Source organism: Ips typographus, linkage group LG7, assembly GCF_016097725.1.
Source record: "Ips typographus isolate SLU linkage group LG7, UJ_Ityp_2.0, whole genome shotgun sequence".
NCBI lineage: Eukaryota > Metazoa > Arthropoda > Insecta > Coleoptera > Curculionidae > Ips > Ips typographus.
This window is the reverse complement of record NC_138428.1, coordinates 3,372,987-3,397,262: the sequence shown is the minus strand read 5'-3', so window position 1 is coordinate 3,397,262 and position 24,276 is coordinate 3,372,987. Positions and strand designations below refer to the sequence as shown.

General features: G+C 33.6%; 5 protein-coding genes across 5 annotated transcripts; 4 read left to right on the top strand and 1 right to left on the bottom strand.

The window, feature by feature from the left end:
- Positions 1-3,796: 3,796 nt before the first annotated feature.
- LOC145731934 (tRNA-splicing endonuclease subunit Sen15-like) lies at positions 3,797-6,346 on the bottom strand. Its single transcript, XM_081983925.1, has 5 exons — positions 6,188-6,346; positions 4,609-4,687; positions 4,381-4,552; positions 4,055-4,321; positions 3,797-3,997 (listed from the first exon to the last, which is right to left on the bottom strand). The coding sequence occupies exons 1-4, from the start codon at positions 6,200-6,202 to the stop codon at positions 4,078-4,080; spliced, it is 510 nt and encodes a 169-aa protein (XP_081840051.1). The 5' UTR covers positions 6,203-6,346; the 3' UTR covers positions 3,797-3,997; positions 4,055-4,077.
- Positions 6,347-6,854: 508 nt separating this feature from the next.
- Positions 6,855-23,195, top strand: LOC145731924 (peptidoglycan recognition protein 3-like). The gene is made up of 6 exons (XM_081983913.1): positions 6,855-7,538; positions 10,271-10,463; positions 20,448-21,125; positions 21,583-21,824; positions 22,137-22,378; positions 22,860-23,195. Exons 1-6 carry the CDS (start codon positions 7,407-7,409, stop codon positions 23,101-23,103), a joined length of 1,731 nt encoding a protein of 576 aa, XP_081840039.1. The 5' UTR covers positions 6,855-7,406; the 3' UTR covers positions 23,104-23,195.
- On the top strand, positions 11,373-12,572 carry LOC145731932 (peptidoglycan-recognition protein SC1a/b-like). Its single transcript, XM_081983923.1, has 2 exons — positions 11,373-11,530; positions 11,713-12,572. Exons 1-2 carry the CDS (start codon positions 11,458-11,460, stop codon positions 12,369-12,371), a joined length of 732 nt encoding a protein of 243 aa, XP_081840049.1. The 5' UTR covers positions 11,373-11,457; the 3' UTR covers positions 12,372-12,572.
- LOC145731936 (peptidoglycan recognition protein-like) lies at positions 13,158-15,762 on the top strand. Its single transcript, XM_081983927.1, has 2 exons — positions 13,158-13,195; positions 14,331-15,762. Exon 2 carries the CDS (start codon positions 14,369-14,371, stop codon positions 15,065-15,067), a length of 699 nt encoding a protein of 232 aa, XP_081840053.1. The 5' UTR covers positions 13,158-13,195; positions 14,331-14,368; the 3' UTR covers positions 15,068-15,762.
- On the top strand, positions 13,202-14,149 carry LOC145731933 (peptidoglycan recognition protein-like). Its single transcript, XM_081983924.1, has one exon. It carries the CDS (start codon positions 13,362-13,364, stop codon positions 13,950-13,952), a length of 591 nt encoding a protein of 196 aa, XP_081840050.1. The 5' UTR covers positions 13,202-13,361; the 3' UTR covers positions 13,953-14,149.
- Positions 23,196-24,276: the final 1,081 nt, after the last annotated feature.

Sequence of the window (24,276 nt, the reverse complement as noted above, 5' to 3'; positions counted from 1 at the left end):
ATTGCAAAAGAAACTTGAACAAAATAGGAATAGATGTGCAGCATTTGGCGTTAACTAGTGCAAGTTTTCATTGCTGTAAAAGGTATCATTTTAAACACAAGAAACGCACCAATATGGTTCTAAGTCGATTTAACGGTTACTGAATCATAAGAACATATGCTTAAGTTGCTTTCTGCACATTGGTTTACTGTATATTGTTGATGAAGAACCAAATCAGTTTGCACTATACAGGGTGTTTCACGATAAATGCGTGTCATATTTTAGGGGTGAAAAAATAACCATGGTTTGTTATACAAACCCTGGTTCAAGGATGTTTCGTTATGAAGTACAGATTGTTAAAGTTGGGAGAAAAAAACTTAAAATTATTTATTTCTTCAGAAGTTATTTTTGAATTTTGCCAGTGGCGTCCAATCGAACAAGTTATACTTAATCCTACTTTTGCAAAAAAAAATATGTACGCCACTGTTTTTTCATAAAATGCAAATTTCTAAATTCTTCATTCAATTTAGAACAGAAAAGCTATCTAGTAACTTTTCCGATATTTTCCAAATATCAAATCATGATATTTAAAAAGAAATGTAGGTAATGGAAAAAATATAGCACACCTAGGTATAGCAAAACATTTATTTGCTATTCAAAATGCCTTCAGGGTGAGTATTCTTGAAACGAGGGATACATATTCCAATCATGATATATTATACTTGAATATCTTAATTTTGTATCTTTGATACCAAACTAGATTTAAATCATTATTCATGTTAAAATCGGAAGTTGCCATTACTTAAAGCAGATTAAGCTGATTCATTTCAGTGCGTGGTAAAACAATTAAAAACTGAACTAAAATTGTTATTTGTACCCAGACTGTGTAATGCTTCTTTTAACTTTCGAAAAAATGAACATACTCAGGTTTTGAGAAAGAAGAAAACTGGATTGTTTATTTTATTACAGCTCAATAGCTGTTAATCTGGGAAAACCACCTCTAATATGAACAAAAACTGGAATAAAACTTGTTTCTATATCTTTTTCAAGTAAAGAAAACCAAAAATAATGTGAGAAGCTGTTTCTGCAGACGATATTTAACTTTTCTTATATTTCTATGTTGACATTTTGGTTGGTTATTCTTCCATATACGATCCATGAAAAGAATATTGAAAATGTATGTAAACAATATCAATCTCATCGTTTTAAAACCGTGAAAGTGTTGTTTTTACAAACTAGGAAATTACAAAAAAAAATCTACCCTGAAACCAATTGAAAAATCATTAAGAATCTTGACTAAATCCCAACGGATTCCGTGTAGCAATCCATTTTTACTGTATTAATTAGTATAAGGACTTCCAACGGACAATGAGGCTTTAGAAATTAAGGTTAAACAAATCCGCAATTTGTAATTATAATAAAATTTCATAGCAGACTGCGGTTACATTTTGTACGGTTAAAAAACTTATTAACGCGACAACTTGCGTACGACGCTCAAAAATCGTCAAATTAACAAATCGGTTTGATGTTTTCTTTCCTGGGATACGAAATGGTATATAATTACATGCGACGGGTAATTACGCGTTAATGACTGTAAAGAGTAAAAATAAACATACGGCTCAATGGTTATCAGGTGGAGAACACGAGACCGAATAAGTATGGTCAGAAAAAATTTGACAACAATAAGCAAAAACATAAATCAGTGGTAAAACCGGAGGAAGGTCAAAATAATTTTTTGACCTTCTTCAGACACCTTGAGTAAGATCAATTAGTTTTTCCTTTCCAACTCATTGGACCTGTATTGAAAACTACAGAGTACAGAGGGTACTTATTTAATAGGCATATTAATATACGCGTCGTGTTTAAAAGGTTTATTATAACTATGCAAATTTGAGAAAAACGTCTAATAAGATCACGAGCTAACCTTCAATATTTGCATTCTTACTTACTTCCTCGAAGAATATCTAGATTACATTAGCATGTATTTGATCAACGCTGTCTCAATAATATGTAATGTTCGTTGGTGTGCCAGTTTTGTATATGGCACATGTATGGAATTACTATAATAAGACTTTATTCCTGACACTGCTGCTAAAATTGTCAACATCACATAAAATTGTTGAATCAATAGGGAGAGGAGGAGAGACAAGAAGGTTTCTCGCAAAGTGAGAACTTAAACGTAGTTTCATTATTTAAGGGTTTTTAATGCAAAATAAAGTTCTTTCAAACTTAAATTTTACTTTGTTACCCCATAAATTTAAATCAAATATATCTGATTCTCTAAAGTTAATCATTGAGTCTGGTTTATAGCTATCTGAACAGAAACCTTTTTACCAAAACCAAACCATCTCCATACTTGCGTTCTACGAATTATTATAAATGTGATCAGATCGTAAGCACTCTCCTTAGTGTCGTATGTATTTGTCAAATCTCTAAAAGTTTAATATGGAAAAGTTTTTTGTGTCAAAACATGAAAAAACCAAGCATCACAGTGACCTCATATTATCCCCCTCTAGACCTTTCATCACTTTCACCCTTAAATTATTCGAATAGCTTCTGTTTGAGAGCATGTAACCCCACAATATTATTACATGTCACCAAAACTGCAAATCCAACAACACAGGGAAAGTCTACTACTGTTTCAGTACCCTTCCTTACTTACAAAAAATAACTTACTTCTGCTGGCTAAACTTAGTATTGTACGTGAAAGACTCAATAAACGGTTGCAAGTGCAAGTCAAAAAGAAAAACCATCGCAAAATCAAAAAGATGAGTATAGTAATCTTCTTGAGTGAATCAGTTGGTGTGAAAATTGAGACACCATTTTGAGTAAGATTAATTGTTCAGTGTTTCTTAGTTCTAGCTGACTAAACCTGTTCTGAAAAATGTATAGTAGGTACTACAGAGGGTACCTATGCCTGTCTAATAATTACTAAACACATCACACTAACTATATGTCGTGTTTAACTAGGTTTATTATGCAAATTTGAGAAAAATATCTAACAGAATCACATGCTGATGGTAATCGATCAATACGGCGTGCACTCTTACTTCCTTGCAGAATATCTCAGTTATAGACGTGTGTCTGATAACAACCGTAAAAAGTGAATTGACAGAAAAAATTATTTTGCAAATATTAAAAACAAACCCACACTTCAATGAGCTTGAACAGGTTTGACCATGCACCAACAGGTCGATTACATCGTGAACCACGTACACATCAATTTTTTTACCCTAGAAAATTATCAAGGTCTAATAATAAACCAGTTCCACTCAATTAATGAATAAACCGTTAAATTATATTATTATAAGTACCAATTTCTGGTGAATCCAATAATAGTACAGACAAAAATGACTTTAATGCGCTGAAAATTAAGTTAGCATTACAGGAATCATCCGAGAGCATATAATCTCAATGTGCGCGTAAAACATACAATATTTTTTGTACAAACATGGCTAAATATCTCAATACAACTAACTTACTGCGTAGATACTCAAAACTATACACAATTGAATACTGACATCAAACTGTTAAAGAAAGACACTCAAATTGGGCGAAAAATATTAAAACTTACATACACATAGTATTTCAGTGTAGTTTTTACAATGATTAGTACAGTTGATATTCCAGTAGTTTAAGTCGCAGCATAAAAGAGAAAAAAAGAGATGGACTTTATTAATAATAAAACATTGTATCTAGAAAACTATATACAGGCTGTCCAAGATAAGGATGTAATGCATAGGGACCTAGGAAACTGTAAAAAATACAAAGTAGGTTAAATTAGGAAAAAGTTGCACAATTAAAAGACAACACAATGTACAGTGTGACAAGTTTATATTGCCATAGTACGCTTCCAATTTGGTATCTTATAGTGTTTGGTTTACTGTATAAGAGCAGTAAATTTGTACTTTACTATTACTACCCCAGCAATTCTTATTACTTCCTTCCTCAATTTGTTTCCGTCATTTGCGTATAACAAAATGAGTCATTGATCTGTAAAATCCGTAGAAGCACAAAGCTGTAAAAGAGTGGATTACAATTCACTTTAAACCCTATTTAAAACTTATAAACTTACCTTTTACACCCTTTTTAAACATTTTAGTGACCGTTCGATCCTGAAGAACCTACCACACTAACAGGCTTCTCCTTTGGAATCGTAATAGGAATCCCTAATAATGCAGCCTGTTCAATTAACGTCCTGTGCTTCCTTAAATCGACATCCAACTTCTCCTGTTTATTCACTTTTAAATGTTTTGGACTAATGTCAGTGGGCTCTTTGAGGCCGTCAGAAACTTTATAAAATACGCAAGTGGAATCTGCGTGAACAATCGCTAAAAAGACACTACAAACATAAAAAAGTTCAAGTTAATGTGTTTATAACCAAAAATGTGTCAAGACCACCTTCCAACAGAGCACACAGTTAGGAATTGCTGTAGCTTAGTGAAATTCAACGTTTCATAACTAGGAATTGGAAGAAAAGTACTGAACTGTTCAGAAGGTTTTCGTTTAGCTTGGATAGTGATTTTTTGTAATGCCGAGTTGAATTTGTAACTAGGGTTCCAGTATCTTTTTACTGAAACATATACATAAGTTTACATTGACGATCGGTCGTAATGTATGACAACAAACCTTCGCAAAGCTCCAAGTAGACCTGCGCTGCTATGATGGCAGTCTGGTCGGTGGCTCCCAGTTTTTTAAACTCTTCAATCTGCAAAGTAATTTTTTACTTTAAATTAAATTTATGTTTACATAGTGCGATATGTGATTTACACAAGAAACCTTAGTACTATTAATTAATCTAAATAGCAGTAAACCTTCCAAATAGTATTACCAAAAAAATATAAAATGACAAAAGTAGGTGAATTAAAATTTGAAACAAAATCCTTCATTTGAAATTACTTCAAATAACTCCAAATATATTGTGACCATGTGAATTTAAATATAATTTGCATTTAGCTTTTGTTGGAAATATCTAGATTTGAAAAAAATATACTAGAAAATTCTAGTTTGTACAAGTTATGTCAAAGTAGTTTATTTATTTGACACTGTTTACAACTACTTAAAAATAGATATTAATATACTTAAAAATAAAAAATTAGCCATTATGGCTTTATTTAAATTTGTTTTTTGATTATACACAAAAATATCCAAGATGTCAGCAATCTCACCACACCATCTTAACAAGAAAAAGCAGATTTGCGGTCCTATTTAGAAACCTCTCTGGCAATTTTAAACAATTCTTAGAAGGATATTGGCAGGTGGCATCAATGTATTTAAAGGCTCCCTAGGTCTCTTTTAAGCTAAATTATGCTTTGACTGGGACAGGTCATGTGCAAAATATTACAGTCAACTGAAAACTTAGCCTAGGGTGCCTTTAAATATGTTGATGCAAATAGCCCTTAGAATACTTGTATCTGGCAAATGTCAACATGACTCTAGAGGCCTCTGGCAAGTTTTAGAAGATTTTCAGTCATATTTAGGGGCCTCTGACAATTTTTTCTTTCAATTCTTTTACAAGGTTTAGAACACTTGTAAAAGCCTCTGGCACTTTCTTAATAGATCTAGAAGCTTTTGACAATTTAAAAGTCTGGGAAGATTTAAGACACTTGTAAAGAGCTATAGCACTTTTTGGAAGATTCTCAATAGCATTTAAAGGTTCAAAATGGTCCTAGAGGGGTCTGGCATTTTAAAACAGTTCTGGGGAAGTAGTAAAACAGTTGTAGAGAGCTCTGGCTTTTCATTGGCATGGCAGGGGTCATTGGCATATTCAAAACGGTCGTAGAGACTTCTGACAATTTAAAACAACTCTGGGGAGGTTTAAGACACTTGTAGAGGCTTCTGACACGTTTTAGAAGGTTGTTAATAGCATTTAGAGGGATATAGTCAAAATGGCACTAGAATTTAAATCAATTCTTGGAACGTTTAAGTTTAAACTCGGCAGAAGCCTTAGTATCTCAAAGTCCTTTGCAGAAGCTGCTAGGATGTAAAGCATGATTTAAACATTATTCCTTATCTAAGAAGTAAACACTTTCCCAGATATAATAAACTAAAACTGGGGCACAAAACCAACTACAATACTGGTCCGAAACAAACCAACAAAGGATATATAAGTGAAAAACCAATAATAATATCCCACTTCAGTGGAGTAAGTAAGTAAACTGCATTTTCCTCAACTTTAAATCACGTAAGAGTGTTAATACTTACTAACCAGAAAGTTGTTCATGCTTCCTCCAAACAATTTAACACCAAAAATAATAACGTAAATTCCACAAATCTTTTATATTTACTGATTTAATTGTTTAAATCTTAAAATAATATAAAATAACAAACTTAAAAAAGTTAGGTTAAGGCGCAACTGTCACTCGTCTTTTTAATAAAGTTTAGGATAAGTGTTAAATTTGAACCAGACTATATTCATCTTTTTCTTTGGCGGGCTTGACAATGTGATAGACAAAGAACACCACCCGACATATATTAAACGCAGATCAGTTCATTAGGTTTATTTGGCTTAACACAGAGGACGGCACATTTGTATGCATCACGTGTCCTTTAACAAGAATTGGGTGCAAAATGCACGTGACCCAAATGATTAAACTAAAAACTAAAGCGTGTTGTTTTTTTTGTGGGAAAATTTAAAACTTGTTGAACAGTAGATTATCATTATCTGAATAATAAAGATATAAACTTTTTTTCCGATAAAATGTGAGAAATACGTAGAAAGTATAATAAATTACGTAAAATAATCCTGATAATCCTTCATATTAGAACAGATATCAGGGGATCAGTTAAATAATAATTACAGATCTGAGATGAAATTTGTTTTTAGTCTGTATAGGTGAAAATAAGAAACACAAAGCAATAAACAAGTGTAGGTACGACGTGTTTATCTATAATCAGGCAATTTAAAAAGTATTATTATCCAATTATAGTTCAGTCTGCAAAAGAAGTTTCAATGAATAGTACATATTAGTCCGGTCGCGCATTTACATGGTCACTACCTAAAACGTGTTTTGTAAAACAATAATAATCGTACGACCTCGGTAAAGTGTAAACACTATAATATATACATAAAAGCGTGATAATTCCGCGGTGCGGTTTTCCCCACTTCCATCCATAAACCGGCAGTCGCCCATTTGCAGCTCCCAACAGACATATACTATATACAATTTGTATAGAAAGATTGACTTTATGTAGTGCATATAAGATTAACTAACTATTTAACCTAAATGATAGATAACGATTCGCGGAACTACATTAAAAACATATCGGGGTGCGCGTTGTGTGTTTTTTTGCGCTTTATTCGAGATTTTTAGGTCTGGAGCGCCCAATGGCGGCTCCAAAAAAACCTGTTTAGTGAAATAGTAAAAATTGTGCGTGAGGAGGATAATTCTGTAACCGGGGAAGTGACGAATAATGACCGGACACAAATGAATCAACCGTCGTCATCGTTGAGCTTGGATCTCGACACTTGCTCGAATTCCAGCGATTCCCTATCGGAATGCGAAACACTCACAGTTCCCGATCCCAACGATCCTGTTACCGTCCGGAAATTTGTTGATGTGAGTTTTTTCTTGTTTTCTGCAGTGCCATATGTGTATTTATATGCGCAGAACCGCTCCTATGTGCATATCAGTGCATAGTTTTGGTACTTTTTCAAGTTACAGCTTGCAGAACCTATTCCCACTTTAAGTTGCACTTAGCATGTGTAACCCCATTTGCGCCGTCGTATTTTAAGCCGAGTTTTGAAAGTGACTGCTGACACAACCAGTGCAAAAAGTCACAGCCTGAACTTCACTATAACTTAAGCTTGGATTAAAGTACTCAACCGATTACTGGCGAAAAGTATTTTAATAGTTTTGCCAGAAGGGCAGTTAATGGAGATTAAAAGTAATTGAAGATATCGATTCTTATCAGTGTTGCCAACCCTTTTGAAAAGGCATAATTTCTCCTAAAGCGTTTTAAAAGAAGTTGCCAGATTTCACTAAAATTCTCCAGATTTTTTTAGGTTTTTAAATTTTGACGTTAATTATACCTACTTTCTCTTATTATTTTAGTGGCTCAACTTTAAGGTGCGCTAACATTCCGCCATTGACACTTTGGAGTTTATTTTTTATGTACTTTCCACCCTTGAATTGTCCTACAATTAATTTGGACCACTCTGTATTGTTATGTTTTACTTCAAATAAAATGAAGTTTCGTTACGATATCTGATTGCCACAAATTGATAGATTCTTTCCTTCCAGTATTTGCAGATAATCATAATAATACTAACTTGGTCAGCTGCTTCGCTCCAGACTAAATAACCACCACCAACATAAAAGAATATAATTTTATTTAATAAAACAGCTACAAAAACTATAATATTTCAACCTTCAAAATTCCATAAAACTCTAGAAAACTTGCGTCAACTCAAAACCTGATCAAAACATCAACACAAGAAGCTCATTAAAATTGATAGCTAAAATACAATTTGTATTATAAACAATAATGTTTGCCCCAATAATTACTAGTTATTGTGATTTAATAGTTCAATTATCATAATCATTGAAGAAGTAAATCCCCTGGAATGAGGCCAGAGAGGTTAATCTTATCTTTTTGTTTACATTTCAAAATTAGTACATAACGTTAGTATTGTTGGGAAGAGAAAAGTATTTATAACAAAATTTTAAAATTAAATGCGGAAACGTTTACATTGTTTAAATAAAATTTTATTAGTAGTACTAATGGCAGGTTTGCATGATAGTTTATCTAAACTTCGTTTAAAGAACTAACTTTACTTACCCAAACCAAGACTTAGGTTAATTGGTATTGGTTAGCTCAATTATTTCCATGATCTATAACTTGTGTCACATTATTATTTTTGTCAAAACTACTATAGTATCGTGTGATATTATGGATAAACAACGACGTAACAATAGTTGTTTTTTTTATCTTATACAAGCTTATTGAAAATTTAAACTTCTTAAAATATGGATCAAAATAATAACAAAATTAGAATGCTTAGTAGAAGGGTTTTAATGACAAATCTAGTTGATAAACGTGTTGTATCTTTTCCTAACTTCAAAGAAAGCTCATTTTGGTTCAAAATTTTATCAAACATGTTAGGATCATCAGCATCAACTTACCACCAGAAAATAGTGACTTTAATATAACCAAAACGACTTTGGACCACTTTAGACCAAAATCGCAAATTTGCAGTGACAAAGCTATTCCAAGTAAATGAAATCCTCATTAAGCTAATTTCTATCAGATTCATGTAGAGGTAACTGAAGGTCGATATTTTTACATAAGTACACCTAAAACCGGTTATGCAGTTGTAATATATTTCATAAAAATATGTTGGTAAATTATAATTTTTATGCTTACAGTTTATGTGCTGCTAATTATGCACACTGGTAGAACCAATTTATTTGAATTTTCATTCTAGCTGACTCCACCTTAAATGCGGGTTGACTTTTTAAGTCACGATTTGTAAATAACACCACAAAAAGCAATAAAATACGTAATTTCTAAAGGCTATTAAATATATAAACAAATCATAAAGTTTCTAAGAAGTAAGAATGGTCCAATGCTGTTAAGATACTTGATACATTAGAATAACGCAGGATAGTGTAGTATACAAAGTGTTTAAAACTTATAAATACTCTCCTTGGGAATTTACAAAAATTGCTGAATAGAAAAGTCTTAATTATGGTGTTTTCTTTAGAAAAAATTAAAAAATGCCCCTCTATTTGCACTTTTTCTCACTCAACAAGATGATGTTAATAAAATTGTATTTGCACGTTTTCCTGTTTAGAAATCATAATCAACTTTATGTTTTTCTGTGGACCAAAGACTGAGTATTTGTTTTGCTATATTGCATAGGAAAATGACAAAAAGGTACAACTGAATCGTACCATTTGGCGTAATAATATACAAGGTGTGTCAATTGAAATAGGTTTAGAACCCACCAACAACCAATTTGATGTAGTTTCCTGTTAAAACTTTCACCATGTATATCTCTGGAACCGTTACTTTTTGTACAGTAGTCGAATCTGAATCGAATAACGTAAAACAAGGTGTCCCATTTGAAATAATGCACTTTTTAGGGCTTGAAGGCTCAGACAATCAATTTTTGTTTTCCTAAAAGGTAGATAATTCATTAAGGTGACAAATATAAAATTTAAACTTTTCTCCACTCTTTGTGTTTAACAGAAAATTAGCAAAATGTAACTAAACAGGCATTCAACAAAAACGTCATACATTGATGTGCGTTAGTAATCCAATCTGTATTTATGTTTCTAAATTGCAGGAAACTGTAATCGGTCCGATTTCCCTCCAGGATCAGAACATCGACCAAATAAACGCTATCAATTCAGAACTTCACATCGGAACCGTTCACAAAAACATTTTTCACTTTCACGGCAATGTCAAACCACCGAGTAAAACCAATGGAGAAACTCAACAGAATGGTGGAGTTGGAGACGAACCGCATCATCTTAGTGGTAAGTACCTGAATATTGCTATTCAAGCAGATTAACTGCAATTTTGTGAACAATCTACAGTAGTGGAGTTCCACTGCATCAGCTTCTCTAGTGTGTTTTTGTTTGGTTTGCTTCGCTTTAAAGGGATGAAACGTGACAATCCCTAGGTTTAGTTGCGACTTGGTGTGCTTTAGCCTCAGAAATGTGATCGGTACTGAGCTCCAAAGTAGTTGGTCAATGTATTGGATCTCAAATATTTAGAATCCAAGATGGTTAAATGCTGAATGTTTAGAGTGGTTGTGTTGGTAATTTACAGACAAAAACAACAGTATTTTACTTACATAGTCAATGTTGTTTTAAAATTGTATGTAAAAGCTTAAGGGCAAATATCTATTCTGAATAATTTATAGTTGTATATTGTACACTCAATTTTTGCTACCTCAACATTTCTGGTACCAACCTCAACTTTCTATTAAATACCTTTAACTGAAACTCTGGAAAGAAATCAAGCAACTAGAGAAGAAGAGTAAAAGTAATTGTGCTTGTTGCCAAATTTGCAATATTTGCGTTGTCTTGAATTGACAACAGAAAACACATCTCAAAAAAGTACGAAACCACCAAACCGACGACAATGTTAATAACAAGATGAATATAATGGTGTAACTCAAATGTGTCACTCATCTGACATTGATTGTATTGATTTTCAATACTACTATAAAACGTTTTCAATGCAGAATACATTAACAAGCATATAGGAAGGAACTATAATTACCTACACAAAAACTGATGATTTAAATTGTATGTTAACTAAGTTTGTTTCAGTTGTTGCATTCAAACCAACACCTACTCGTTCACGTCATGCATACACACAAGTTTAAATATATACCAAATTTGTTTGAATGTTTAGTCTTTTAGGCCGTAAATTAGTTTATCGTATTTTATTTCTGGCAATCCGGCAAATTGTCTGAAAGATTTACTTAAAAAATCGCAAATTTTCTGAGGAAACGTTATTAAAATGAAGCTTTTACGTGTGAAATCGGCTTCACGTAGGCGACAGTTACCCAGAAGCTTTTTGCTACAAAACAAAGGTAAATATTTAAATTAGTCGTCAGTTACAGTTCTGGAAAATTAGCTTTAATCTTTGAGGTACAGGAATTTAAATTTTGGTTATGTTTACGATGGATGTGAGTAACGTGGTTATTTTAGCCTAAATAGTTACTACCGGGAAATGGTTGGAATGTGAGCTTAAAAGCCACTTCTCTTGTTATAGCTCCGTCACTGACCACCAACAATGATAAACCGCTTTCATCACTGATCATCCTTAAACGCCACGTCAAGCTGTTTGTCTTCGTCGCAGCTGCTGCCATCCTAAGCACTATCATCGCCGTCTCTCTCACTCTGACCAGTACCAAAACCTTCAGTATAACTGCGCTAGATGAAACCTCCTCAACTTCTACACCAGCCACCAGGAAGCACTACTTGATCAAAAGATCATCGTGGGGGGCAAGACCACCAGTACAATCACTTCCTACCTTAAGCAACATAATCTCCAAGGTAATCGTCAAAGAAACCAGAACTTCCACCTGCATAACTGTTAGTAAATGCTTCAGTATGATGCAGACTCTCCAATTTGCTGACGTGGGTGAACATGATTTGTTGGATTTAAGGTATAATTTTGTGGTGGGTGGTGATGGGAATGTGTACGAAGGTCGAGGGTGGACGATCCAGAATGAAGATGATGCAGATGGTTTGGATGTAGCTTTTATGGGACGATTTGCAGATGACACTGAGCAGTTTGTGTTTGAGGCCTGGCCTTGGTTAATTGAGGAAGGAGTGCGGCTGGGATATTTGGAGCAAAGTGTCAAGTTGGTGTGTAGTAATGAGACTGAAAGTGAATTTTGTGATAAAATTGCTGATATTATGATTTGAGTTTAGAGTTAGCAGGTTAAGCAAGAATAATTGGTGAAACAAGCTTGTTGCCCGTCAGTTTTGCTGTTGTCGTGAAGGTATTTTCGTTGATAAATTCACATAAAACGTATATACTTATCTGTATTGTACTAAAACAATTATTATAATACTTTTCCGCAAGAAAGTAATCATCTGGAGGTCGGTAATAGGTAGTTGTCGAGATGCAAGTAATTTAATTGATTCCCGTAAATACCCCAATTAGGCACATAAAGTATAATAATAATTGTCCTATTTTTAAATAGGACATCCGTCAAAATCATCTCCATAAAGCTGTAAAACCACAACACTCTCTTAAAGTCCCAGAAAAATCATTATAAACAATACCAAAGGTTATTTTATAGCTTATAAGTGGAATTTTTACAGTTTTAGCCGTCAGTTACATGTTACAGCTTTGTCGAGCATGTAATGGCTATTACTTACTCAATAATTTACGTGAGTAATAGCTATTATTACATGGTTTTTGAATAATATTGGATCATTGTTGCAAGATTGCTTTCCAACATTAAAAAGGCCGGGTTAAGTTTGTAGACATTTTAGCTCTACAGGGTGTTTCATAATATATGCGCATGACTTTAAGATATGCTAGCTCATTCAAAAATATGAAAAAAACTTTCTATTAACTTACCACCACAACACTATAACGACACATGGCTGGTGATGTGTTAAGTGTGCTTGTCAGCTTTGATTATGGCCGTCATCATGATCATCATTCGCTCCTAACCGAGTTTTGTCTGATTTCTAGATAACGCGGAAGTCGTCTTCTCATTCATCCGTAGGAGAAAAAGGTCAGTGTTTAGGCGCAAACCTGTGATACTGTCTTCAGCTTTCCTGGCTCTTGTTTTAGTAGTTTCAGCTGTTTGTATTACTGTCAGCTTTAATAAAGCTTTACTTGACGAGGATCGAAAAGAGCAAACCACAGAACTTTTTAGTTATACTACTAAAACTACTGAAATGTCATCTAACAAATCTTTAAGTAACTTTAGTAATCTTTGGATAATTAGTCGTGACTTATGGCAAGCTTTACATCCTTTAAAGGCTTTACCTGGCAACAAACCAGCTCTGTTGGTAGTAATCAAACATACTGGAGGTGCTGGTTGCACCGATATTCAAACTTGCAGTGCCCGAGTCAGAGAAATTCAAAAGAAGGATATGGAGCAGTATCCGGATATTAGATATAACTTTCTGATTGGTGGTGATGCCAGGATTTACGAGGGGAGAGGATGGCTAGTTCAAAACGAAGGAATTAGAAACGAAAGTGTTGACATTGCCTTTATCGGAGATTTTAATAGGGATGTTCCTAGTGAACTAATGCTGAGAAAAGCCAGGAGTTTGGTAGTGAGAGGACAACGCATCGGAGAGGAAAAAATTAAGTTCACTAGGTTCTGGGTGATGGCTCACAATCATACTGAACTAACGGACAGCCCTGGTAGAAATGTCTACAAAATTCTTAAAAAGGATGTATTTTTACACTATTCGACAGAGGTTTGTTATTCCACAGTGGATGGAAAAGTTGTACCAACCGACACTTGTCCTCCAATTTAAGAATCAGTTGAAAACACTAATATATCCTTGAAACATGCCTGGCAATTGTTGGTATTTAATAATAAAATATGTTTTTTTATATTATTTCAAATATCTTTTTGTTTCGTCCCAGTACATAAAAATCATCTCCAAAAAGTTGTATAAGATTTTAAATGCTTTGGTGTGTAATTTAAGGCATATTAAAAACATTTCCAAAACACTCTTTACTTACTTCTTCCAGATCAAACACTCAACACACTAAACGGATACACTAAGACAAACACTACAACAACTCTCTGAGCATGTGTAGTGGTGTGTTAACTGTGTTTGTCAGCTTTGATGATGGCCATTATAATACTATCATAGTTTGATAATAATTTGGTATTGTCTGATTTTTAGATGACGTGGAAATCGCCTCCTTATCAACCTCGCAGAAGATGAGATCGGTATTTAGGTCCAAACGTGTCATCCTCCCTTTAACTTGTCTGGTTCTTGTTTTAGTCACTTTTGTTGTTCTGATCACTCTCGCTTCAAATGATCCTTATCGTGATATTTTCATGATTAGTCGTGATGTTTGGCAAGGTTTAGATCCTTTAGAGCCTTTACCTGTTAACGACGCAGCTCTATTAGTGGTGATCAAGCATACCGGAGGTGCTGGTTGCGCAGATTTTAAAACTTGCAGTGCCCGAGTCAGAGAAATTCAAAAGAAGGATATGGAGCAGTATCCGGATATTAGATATAACTTTCTGATTGGAGGAGATGACAGGATTTATGAAGGGAGAGGATGGCTGGTGCAGAACGAAGGGATTAGAAACGAAAGCGTCGACATTGCTTTTATTGGAGATTTTAATACGGGCGTTCCTAGTACACTAATGCTACGTAGAGCCTTATATCTTGTACTAACAGGACATAAAATCAACTATAACAGCTACAGGGTGGTGGCTCACAATCATACTGAACCAACGGATAGTCCTGGTAAAAATGTGTACAAACATCTTAACAAGGATTTATTTTCCCACTATTCGACGAAGATTTGTTATTCTAGAGTGGATGGAAAAGTTGTACCAACCGACACTTGTCCTCCAATTCAAAAACCAGTTGAAGACACCAATATAGCCCTGAAAAACGTATATTAACGTATATTAACCGTATATTACACTAGCCTGTGTTGCTTGGGAAGGTGTGATTAAAAAAATGACATAATTTTAAGGTTAGAACTGAAATTTTCGTAACTAAATAACGTTTTAAAAATATTTCCATTACGTTGTGCTCTCTTTTGATGACGTGTAAGTTAACGATCATCATTTTGAAAATTAGATCAAATTTTTTTAATAAGTAATCTAAAGGAATATAGGAGATAAGATAAGAAATGTAAATTTTGATGCTCCTTAGCATTTTCTTCAGTAGCTTTCAGCTTTTTTGCACCATTTTCAAGATGTGGTAAGATAGTACGATCATTTTACAGATTCCAAAATATCCTTACTATAAGGAAATTTGCAACAAATTAGCAATATTCAAATTGAACTAATCTTATGGTAGAAATATTTCTGATGCAACTGAACTTTAAATCTTTAAAGGAGTTAAATAAATCAAAGTTTAAAAATATTCCTATTTCTTTTACTTTCTAACTGAATTCAATGAAATAAGTGTTAAAAATTCTTAAAATATGGGAGAATAAATTCATTAATTTTTAGGAATTGTTTGAGTGTATAGAAAGTGTCTCGATAACGAATGTATTATACTTCTGATCAAAAATATTGATTTGTGGCTTATACTGTACTAGACCATGTAATTTTTAAGTAATTAAACCAAAATCTGTTGAATAATATCATTTATAGTTTCGTTTTGTAATCCAAACCTTGTAATTATTTCCTTTTCTTGTAAAATTGAGTTATGGTGCTGGCCAAATGAATTTTATTCAGTGGATGAGTATAGCGGTTCAATGTATCAGGCAACATTAAAGCTTCAAGCAGCATTAACTGCTTAAATGTATAGCTGCTTCAGGTTTTCGAACCATCAGAGCCGTAAGAGCAATGTCGTAGCGCAAAACGCATATTATACAGAATGAAACGAAATAACCAAACAAGTATAATGTTTTCTAGGCAGAACGTGGGGATGGAGAACCGAATATTTACCTTTTATGATCGGCTGTGGCTTGGTGGTAGTCATAATCATTATTCTTCCGGCAATTCCTACTTCTCCTCCAACGAGAAGAACCTGGACAGCTGGTGAATCTTGTACAAACCTAACGCCAATTGACACTTGCAATGAGGGAATTAGTAACAGAAATTGTTGGAACGCTGATGAAAGTTCTAGAAATCTAACGCCTTTTAACTTTCGACTGCAGTACTTCAAAATATTTGTCACACATACAAAGAAAGAGAATTGCAAATGTTATTGGGAGTGTTTAGGAGAGCTTAAAAGGCTACAAACTGCTGATATGCTGTCCGGACTTCCTGACATTAGGTACAACTACTTGATAGGTGGTAACGACATTGATGTCTATGTCTTTGAGGGTCAAGGATTGAAGTATTCATCCCCTAATAATTCAAAAACCATTCAAGTAGCTTTGATGGGCAATTTTGGCAGAAAATCCCCACTTTCGAAGATGTGCGAAAAGGTGAAAGACTTCATAGAAAACACTGTTCAAGAGCATAACTTGACATTTTGTAATTTTCAAATCGATGATGGTCTTAAGACTACAGGATGTTACATGAAACCTATTGACTGCGTTCAGCAGCGGAAGGATACCTAAGAAAATTGATTACGCAAGCAAAGTTCCTTATTTTGTGCCATATTTGATTAGTTTAGTAAGTCGTCAGTAGTGTTTTTCAACTGAGTGCACTTATTTATCAGTTGTAAAGACAGTAAAGATAACACTTACATATTTAGCTTGGAAACCATTAATCGGTATACAGTAAATTGTTGACACAGAGGTTTATTGAACATCCAAATGTTTAAATAAAGCAACGTTTTTAATATCTGGTTCCAATCCTTTATTCCATGTTTTACTAGAAGATGTAAACAAAACGTGAGAAATTAATGTTTTTACAAAAACTGCTGAATAGAGAAGCAAATTTTTTGATTGACCTCCACATTCTCCCGACTTAAATCCACTACATTTCCTACTTTCCTTCCCAGTAACAGTTGATTTCATAAACAGTCTATTGAAGGTATTTAAGTGATTCATCATTGTCTTCAGTTTCAATAATTATGATTTAAGTAAAGTATTTTTGCAGAAAAATAAGAATTTTCTATAATTTTCATTGTCATATGTTTGAATGACATTACTAGCAAATTTTTAGTTTTAAACTGATAAGTAGTCAACCCTTATACAGGGAGTCCATAAGTAAATTAAGGGCTTCTGAATTGTTATTCCGAGATACCTATTCTGTTGCCAAAAAGGTTCTCAGACTAGTGACAAACAATGAAACTGTTCTCATTGTGTAAAATCGATTTATTGCTTACCTTGTTATTTCTAATAGAAAATTCAACTAAAAACTCGGTACACAAACTAATAACTTTGTAAATAAGAAACGTTGTATGATAAAATTAAATATATTTGTTGCTTTTGTTGTTGCAGTAGTTATCTATGTTCAGCAATTACAGTCTATAATCAGGTTTTGGCACTCAAAACCCAAACCACCACAATTAGTTTATACATTTTTAGGCAAGATGATCTACAGAGCAGCCTCCCAACAAAAGCGATATCTGATTGTTACCATCACTCTAATTTTACTCGGAATCGCGTACAGTCTATTCTTTTTACACCCTTCAAGCCAATACAATGAAATTTTTGAACCGGACGGACCTTACGTTCATCGCAATGAATGGAAAGCTGAACATCCAAAATCAGTTACAGTTAACTTTTCAAAACCACCAACACGAATCATTGTCAAACAAACGAACGAGACTTTCTGCAGCACTTTCCTGAAGTGTGCAGAAGAAGTCCGGAGATTACAATACCAAGACATGCAGGAAGGTTTAACTGATATAAAGTACAACTTTCTGATTGGAGGAGATGGTCGTATCTACGAAGGTCGAGGATGGGAAGTGCCAAACGAGGAAGCTACTAACAGCATTGACATAGCTTTTATGGGAAGTTTTACTAAAGATGTTGTATCATCTTTAATGGCACAAAGGGCCCAAGATTTGATCACTGAAGGGTCTAGTAGTACAGTAGACTATGAAGATCTATGTAACTTTGTGGAGATTTGGAATGTTACCAATATACAAAAAGTTCAGGAAAAGATTAAAAATTTAATGATGAATCGTAGCTGCTAGAACGAGTAGTAGTGATCTATTTGAACTTTAAAATGTTTAGTTTTAGATAAAAAGTACGAATATATTGATAAATGGCAAGGTTGTGTCAATGTTTACATAATGGAACAAGGTATAGTGTAATCTGATTAAGACTTCCTGGAAAGTATTCCCAAATTCTCAAAGATTTATCCTTTTCTGGTACGAATTTTGAGGATTTTCAATAGACATGAAGGAAATCAAAATAATCACCCTTATCTTCGTAGACACACCACAACAGTAATAAAACAAATCAGTTATAGGCAGAGTTATCATATTACTCATTATTATTAAGCTCGTTTTTTGAAAACGATTGTACTAAATATACAGTGTATTCAAATTAAAATGTGAACCACAATTTGATTGATTTAGAAATAATACAATCTTCTAAAACCAGACCAATTTTCAAAAGTGGCTTAGCAATAATAATAACTAAAATCAAGTTTTAATAAATTACTCTAAATTTGTAATAAATCTTCTAGTTTCGTTTTTTAATACTTAAGAGAAGAACCACTTCTCGTTTCTGGGAATCCTGTTAAATTAATGTAGTGCGACTTAATTACTAGCTCTTGATTATTTTTATTTCATTTTAATTGTTTACTCCACAGCTACTGTAATGCAGCTTTAAGTGATAATAAACCACTAAATTGTCGATTGATTGGCATATGTTAACTGAAAAGTACCTAAAGCTGTACAAACAGACTGGAACATGAAAACATTGATACACACAGTTGACCTCAACTCTGACGGTACTTCCCAATAAAACCATTAGGCTTTCGGTTGATATATACTACTGACATTACGGAGGGGATCATTTTTGCTTGACTTGTGGTTGCGAGATTTTTAGTAGTGCAAAATAGTCAAAAAAGTTCGGTGGCAATGGGGGAAACAACAAAATCTGAAGAAGTTTTGTTGGAAGTGATCAAAGAGCAGAGGCAACTGATTCAAGATCAGAAGGAATTGATTGATCGGCTTTCAGGTATTTATATTCCTATAAATATGTAACATTTTCGATCAGATTTTTTTAAATAAATAAAACGCTTGTAATGTTGCTAATTAATTCTATTAAGAAGGACACACGTGCTTGGACCACTTCAGTTTAAATATACTTTTACTTGGGTTGTGAATTTCACGATTTATAAGGTTAATCAAAGCTTGTTATGAGAGATTCAATGTGTTTTGATGATAATTTTTTAACTCAAATTAAAAAAAGAACTAAGGTAGGTATTGTGGTGGTTTTAACACTTTAAAAATTCTAGAATCAGTATATTTTTCAAGCAACTATTTGACCTACTTGCAAAACTTTTCTGATAACTAAAATAACTTTCAAATTTTTCAGCTATTAAATACGAGAAATTCATGCAAACAAGTTAAAAACCTCGTCAAATTGCATTAAAAGATAGAGTTAAATAGAAACATAATGGCTGTAATGTGATGTGTGTCTAATAATTTTGTGTTACTCAATAATTGCAGCTTTACCCATGACTATTCAAAAAGACAGCTCTAAACAAAGTACAACCAAATATTTTGCAATTCCTTAACCATTTTAAGGAGACCCTCAATGGCAAAACATCTTAAAACAATCTTGTAGACACTTTTTTGTAACTCCTCAACTAACGAAGCTACGCTCAGTTGAAATGGAGTTTGTGCCATTTTTGTCACATTATTTATTCCTTGTATGATTATAATTAATAGGTATAAAAACTAATGAGAAATTGAGAAATTCCAATTTTTTAATTCTACTAATCCTAAAAAATGCATTATAAATCAACGTGTAGGTGTCGTATAAATATTATGATAGATCAGTTTCCAACAACTATTAATAAATCATGTTGTTTATACTTACCGAAATTAATATTATAGATAGAGTATCGATTAGATGGGAATTAACAAGATAAATAGCTGTCTAAACATATTAGCTATTACCACAGGACATTTAATTATCAAAAAATGCAAATTTACAGTTACTATGTTCTACTGATGATAAAAGAAATTTTACTGAAATATTGTGTTTAATTGTACTACTTTTTTCACCTTGTAGTATCCCTAAATATAGATTAAAAGTTGTGTTTTACATAACTTTCCAAGATTTTTTTATATCTTCTTCATCAAACTGATAAATGAACTGACCAATCCACGTTTCTCCTGAAATTTATTGTAGTCAGCGCCCTAACCTCACCCTTAAAACATCTCACACCATCTTTTCTCTTGTTTCAGGGGTGAATTCCGCCCAAAACCTCCACCAGTTTCGCGTTCGTCTAGTCCTGGCGCCCTCAATCATCGTCATTCTCCTCCTGGTGCTGACTACCACCTTAGCCATCTTCAAAGACTCTCTGTTTGTACAAACCTTTGTCTTCCGGCCAGTCAACCCCAACACGTCAGTTTACATCGAAGATCATCCTGTATACTTCCGGGACAACTGGGGTGGTTTAGAAGAAACAAAACATGCACCCTTTAACGTTACTCCCATCCCTTTGGTGATCATCAGTCATACAGCCACAGAGCTTTGCTACACTTTCCTGGAATGCTCTAACGTCACTCAAATGCTACAGTTTAACAATTTAAAGTCCGGACAAACGGATATCACCTACAATTTTCTGATTGGTGGTGAAGGGGGTATTTACATAGGTCGAGGGTGGGACAAACAGAACTCGTTAAGGGTGGATAGCGTGGCCGTGGCGTTTATTGGGGATTTTAACAAAGATGTCCCCGATTCTAAAGCTTTGGAAGCTGGTAAAGCTTTGATTACTGAAGGGGTGAATTTGGGGATGATTGCTACTGATTATGAATTGATAGGGGAGAATCAAACGTCTGCCTTGCGGTTCTATAGTCCGGGCAGAAACTTAATGGCTGTTATTAAGAGTTGGGATCATTATTTTACTGGAACTAAGCTTTAGGTTTTGTAATATAATACGTTAAGTAAAAATGTTTTGTAATTTTATTAAAATCATGAAAAGTGCGTTGAGATCAGAAAAGACGACTTTCCGCTTATGTAAGAAAAATAGCGTTCTAACGTATCTAAACGTTCACAATAATTATAAAGAACAATATTTTGCAAAATGTAAACTTCTAGATAACCTTTAAAAGTAATTCATTGAAATAAGAGTACTATCCCCCTTTCAATTCATTTATTTCGTTATTTTGATGTCTTTTTGTCTAACAAAGGATTGTTTGAAGTTGAAGTTGATGGTTACTAAAAACGAAGAACTGTCTACATACCATTCTGTATTACTACCTGACCAAATAACTTCAAAATGTTTTTTTTTTAAGTTAAGAACTTCTACAAACTAAGTAGAAGTAAACTAGTACCATAATTTTTTAACCGGAAAATCCATAGAATATATTTTTGCAGGTCAAGTTGGAACACTTCCAGGAGACCTACCAACACAAAATGTTTTCAAACGCCTCAAGTTCTTCCTCATGGAAAGATCTATGGTGTTCTGGTTGGCTGGTTTGATTCTAGCCATCTTGAGCATCACCTCTCTGACGGTGTTCTTCAGTTTTTACAGTTTTCCATCCAACGAGGTTAAAAGTTTACCTGTGTTTGAACACAGCGACAACTTGGGGTATGGCATTCAGGTTATACATCGAAAGGTAAGTTTTTCATATTGAAAATTAGTACATGCAACTTGTTACTCAATAAAGTTTATTTTGTCGTCTAAACTAGAAAATCTTTAAAGTCGTATACATATTATTGACTATATAGTTTTATAATAAAATCAGAAAACTATATACTTGTGATGTTGTGTGATAAAGTGAACTTATAAATATAAGACTGATGTAAGTTAAACCCTTTTCTTAATTGATCAATGTGTGGTGCTACTAAAGTATGATCATATTTAAAATTGTATATAACCTATCCTTAACAATATACTAACCAACCTAAATAAAAATCACTTAATGCAGGACTGGCTGGCTCGTCCACCTTTAAATACTACCAAGGTAGACCACCCTTTAAAAATGGTGCGCATTATGCACACCGGTGGATCTAATTGTTCAGACTACCAGATTTGCGCTAATAAGGTTTTGAGTCTTCAAGGATGGCAAGTGGGTACCCAAAATATGGACGACATCTCTTACAATTTCTTAATTGGTGGTGATGGCAATGTCTATGAAGGACGTGGGGCAGGTGTAGAAAACCAATGGAAGTAAGTGATATTTTTGATTGTACTAGGATTAGTCCAAGTCTTTAAATGTGCATAAATCGATTGCATAAACAGATTGTATTTAACAATGTTTCCTCTTAGTAGACAAGATAACCTTCTTCTTCCTCTGATGCCATCTTGATTTTTCTCCATCACTGCTATTCCTCAATATTCCTGATTTGCTCATGTTATTCAGTCTCTTCGTTAGTTCTGCTGTTCCAATGAGACCGGTGAAACTCCTTTTCTACTTGAAACTTCACTCAACTTGGAATCTGTAGAGACAAAAGATTGATCTGCCACTTCTTTGGACTGATTCAGTTCAACTTGTCTGTCTGTTTTGCCTGTCCTTTTGTTCTTCTTTCTCAACTCAATACTTCCTCGTGTTGACGCCTTGACTATCCCATTTTGGACATTCATTTGCCAAATCTTGCATTCTGCTGCGACTATAACTAAAAACTTGACTTATATTAGCATATTTTTTCAGAAAAGACGCTATAGACGTGGTCTACATAGGAAACTACTTGAAACCATACGATAAAGTGACTGACAAAATGGATCTAGCAGGGAGAATGCTGTTAAAAAAGTTAGAAGATGAGGGTTACCTAACTTCTGACTATGTAGTAGTCGCTCAGAATCAGACTCACAATACTCAAAGTCCTGGTGAGAATGTCTACTCCAGAGTGATCAACTGGCCGCATTACGATTCTGGATTATACTTTAAAAACTGATTTGTATGCTCAGTATTTAGTGTAAAATATTCAAATAATATACTCTTGTACTCACTTATAAATCTAAATAAATAATATATCTTTCTTTAGTTCTTCTGCTGTTTTACTATTTCCATCTTTAACCAAAGAAGTTCTGATTAATTGAAGGTAATGTAAAGTAAATTTTAGGACTGGTTGGCTCGAGATCCTTTAACAATCAAAGAGGTTACAAGCCTTTTTAAAATGGTTAGAATTCTGCATACAGCAGGTCGTAACTGCTCGGACTATCAGACTTGCGCAAATAGAGTGCTAGGCCTACAGGGTGAACATGTGGGCATCGGCGGTCTTCCTGACATTGCCTACAACTTTTTAGTTGGTGGTGATGGCAATGTTTATATTGGCAGAGGAGCTGACGTTCAAAATGATTTTAGGTTTAAAAAAGTTTTTCACTCTGTTTCGCTACTAATCTGGCCGTTTTTAGACCAGATACTCTTGACATCGCTTACGTAGGAAATTTCTTACCTCCTTACGACCAAGTGACTGAGAAAATGGATCAAGCAGGAAAAAGACTGATAGAGAGATTGTTGGAAAAAAAGAAAATTGCTCAGGATTATATTGTGGTGGGTCAAAACCAAACTGAAAAAATCATTAGTCCGGGTGAAAATGTTTTCAAAAAGTTGATTTTTTGGCCTCATTATGACTCAAAATTGTATTTCTCATAATGCTTAAATAGGTTAGGTTAGAGGGTTCTATCTCTGTTTGTACTTAATTAAACAGTATTTTTTAATAAAATTTATTTTTCTTTTTAACAGTGTATTGATGAATACAATTAGAAACGTTAAAATTTTTGAATCACAGTACAACATTCAAGTGACTTAAAACATTTGATTAAAACTGAAAAAGAGCACACAACCAAGAATGTTATTACAAAATTCAAAAATGTTGTCTTAAACATAATTATGTTTTTTATACAAACCTGAATTGAACCAGTAGACAAATAAATAAGTAAATTATTCTAACCTAACTTTAAACAACATTACAGGACCGTCATTTAGATTATTACCAAAAAGTGGTTAAAACTTGCTACTTCTGTGTGTGTTTTGAATTAATTTGAATTTTGTTACTCTAAAAATTTGTTGAAATTGAACAGGGCTGTATTAGGAACTAGTGATCAAAATTAAATTTAAGTATAAC

Coding starts and splice junctions, on each gene's coding strand:
- LOC145731934 (XM_081983925.1), bottom strand. Junction 4,553..4,608: donor CTACTTGGAGCTTTGCGAAG/GTTTGTTGTCAT, acceptor TATATGTTTCAG/TAAAAAGATACTGGAACCCT. Junction 4,322..4,380: donor ACTGTGTGCTCTGTTGGAAG/GTGGTCTTGACA, acceptor TTATGTTTGTAG/TGTCTTTTTAGCGATTGTTC.
- LOC145731924 (XM_081983913.1), top strand. CDS start 7,407: ATGAATCAACCGTCGTCATCGTTGAGCTTGGATCTCGACACTTGCTCG. Junction 7,539..10,270: donor CCGTCCGGAAATTTGTTGAT/GTGAGTTTTTTC, acceptor TCTAAATTGCAG/GAAACTGTAATCGGTCCGAT. Junction 21,825..22,136: donor TTCAGGTTATACATCGAAAG/GTAAGTTTTTCA, acceptor CACTTAATGCAG/GACTGGCTGGCTCGTCCACC.
- LOC145731932 (XM_081983923.1), top strand. CDS start 11,458: ATGAAGCTTTTACGTGTGAAATCGGCTTCACGTAGGCGACAGTTACCC. Junction 11,531..11,712: donor CTTTTTGCTACAAAACAAAG/GTAAATATTTAA, acceptor CTCTTGTTATAG/CTCCGTCACTGACCACCAAC.
- LOC145731933 (XM_081983924.1), top strand. CDS start 13,362: ATGTCATCTAACAAATCTTTAAGTAACTTTAGTAATCTTTGGATAATT.
- LOC145731936 (XM_081983927.1), top strand. CDS start 14,369: ATGAGATCGGTATTTAGGTCCAAACGTGTCATCCTCCCTTTAACTTGT.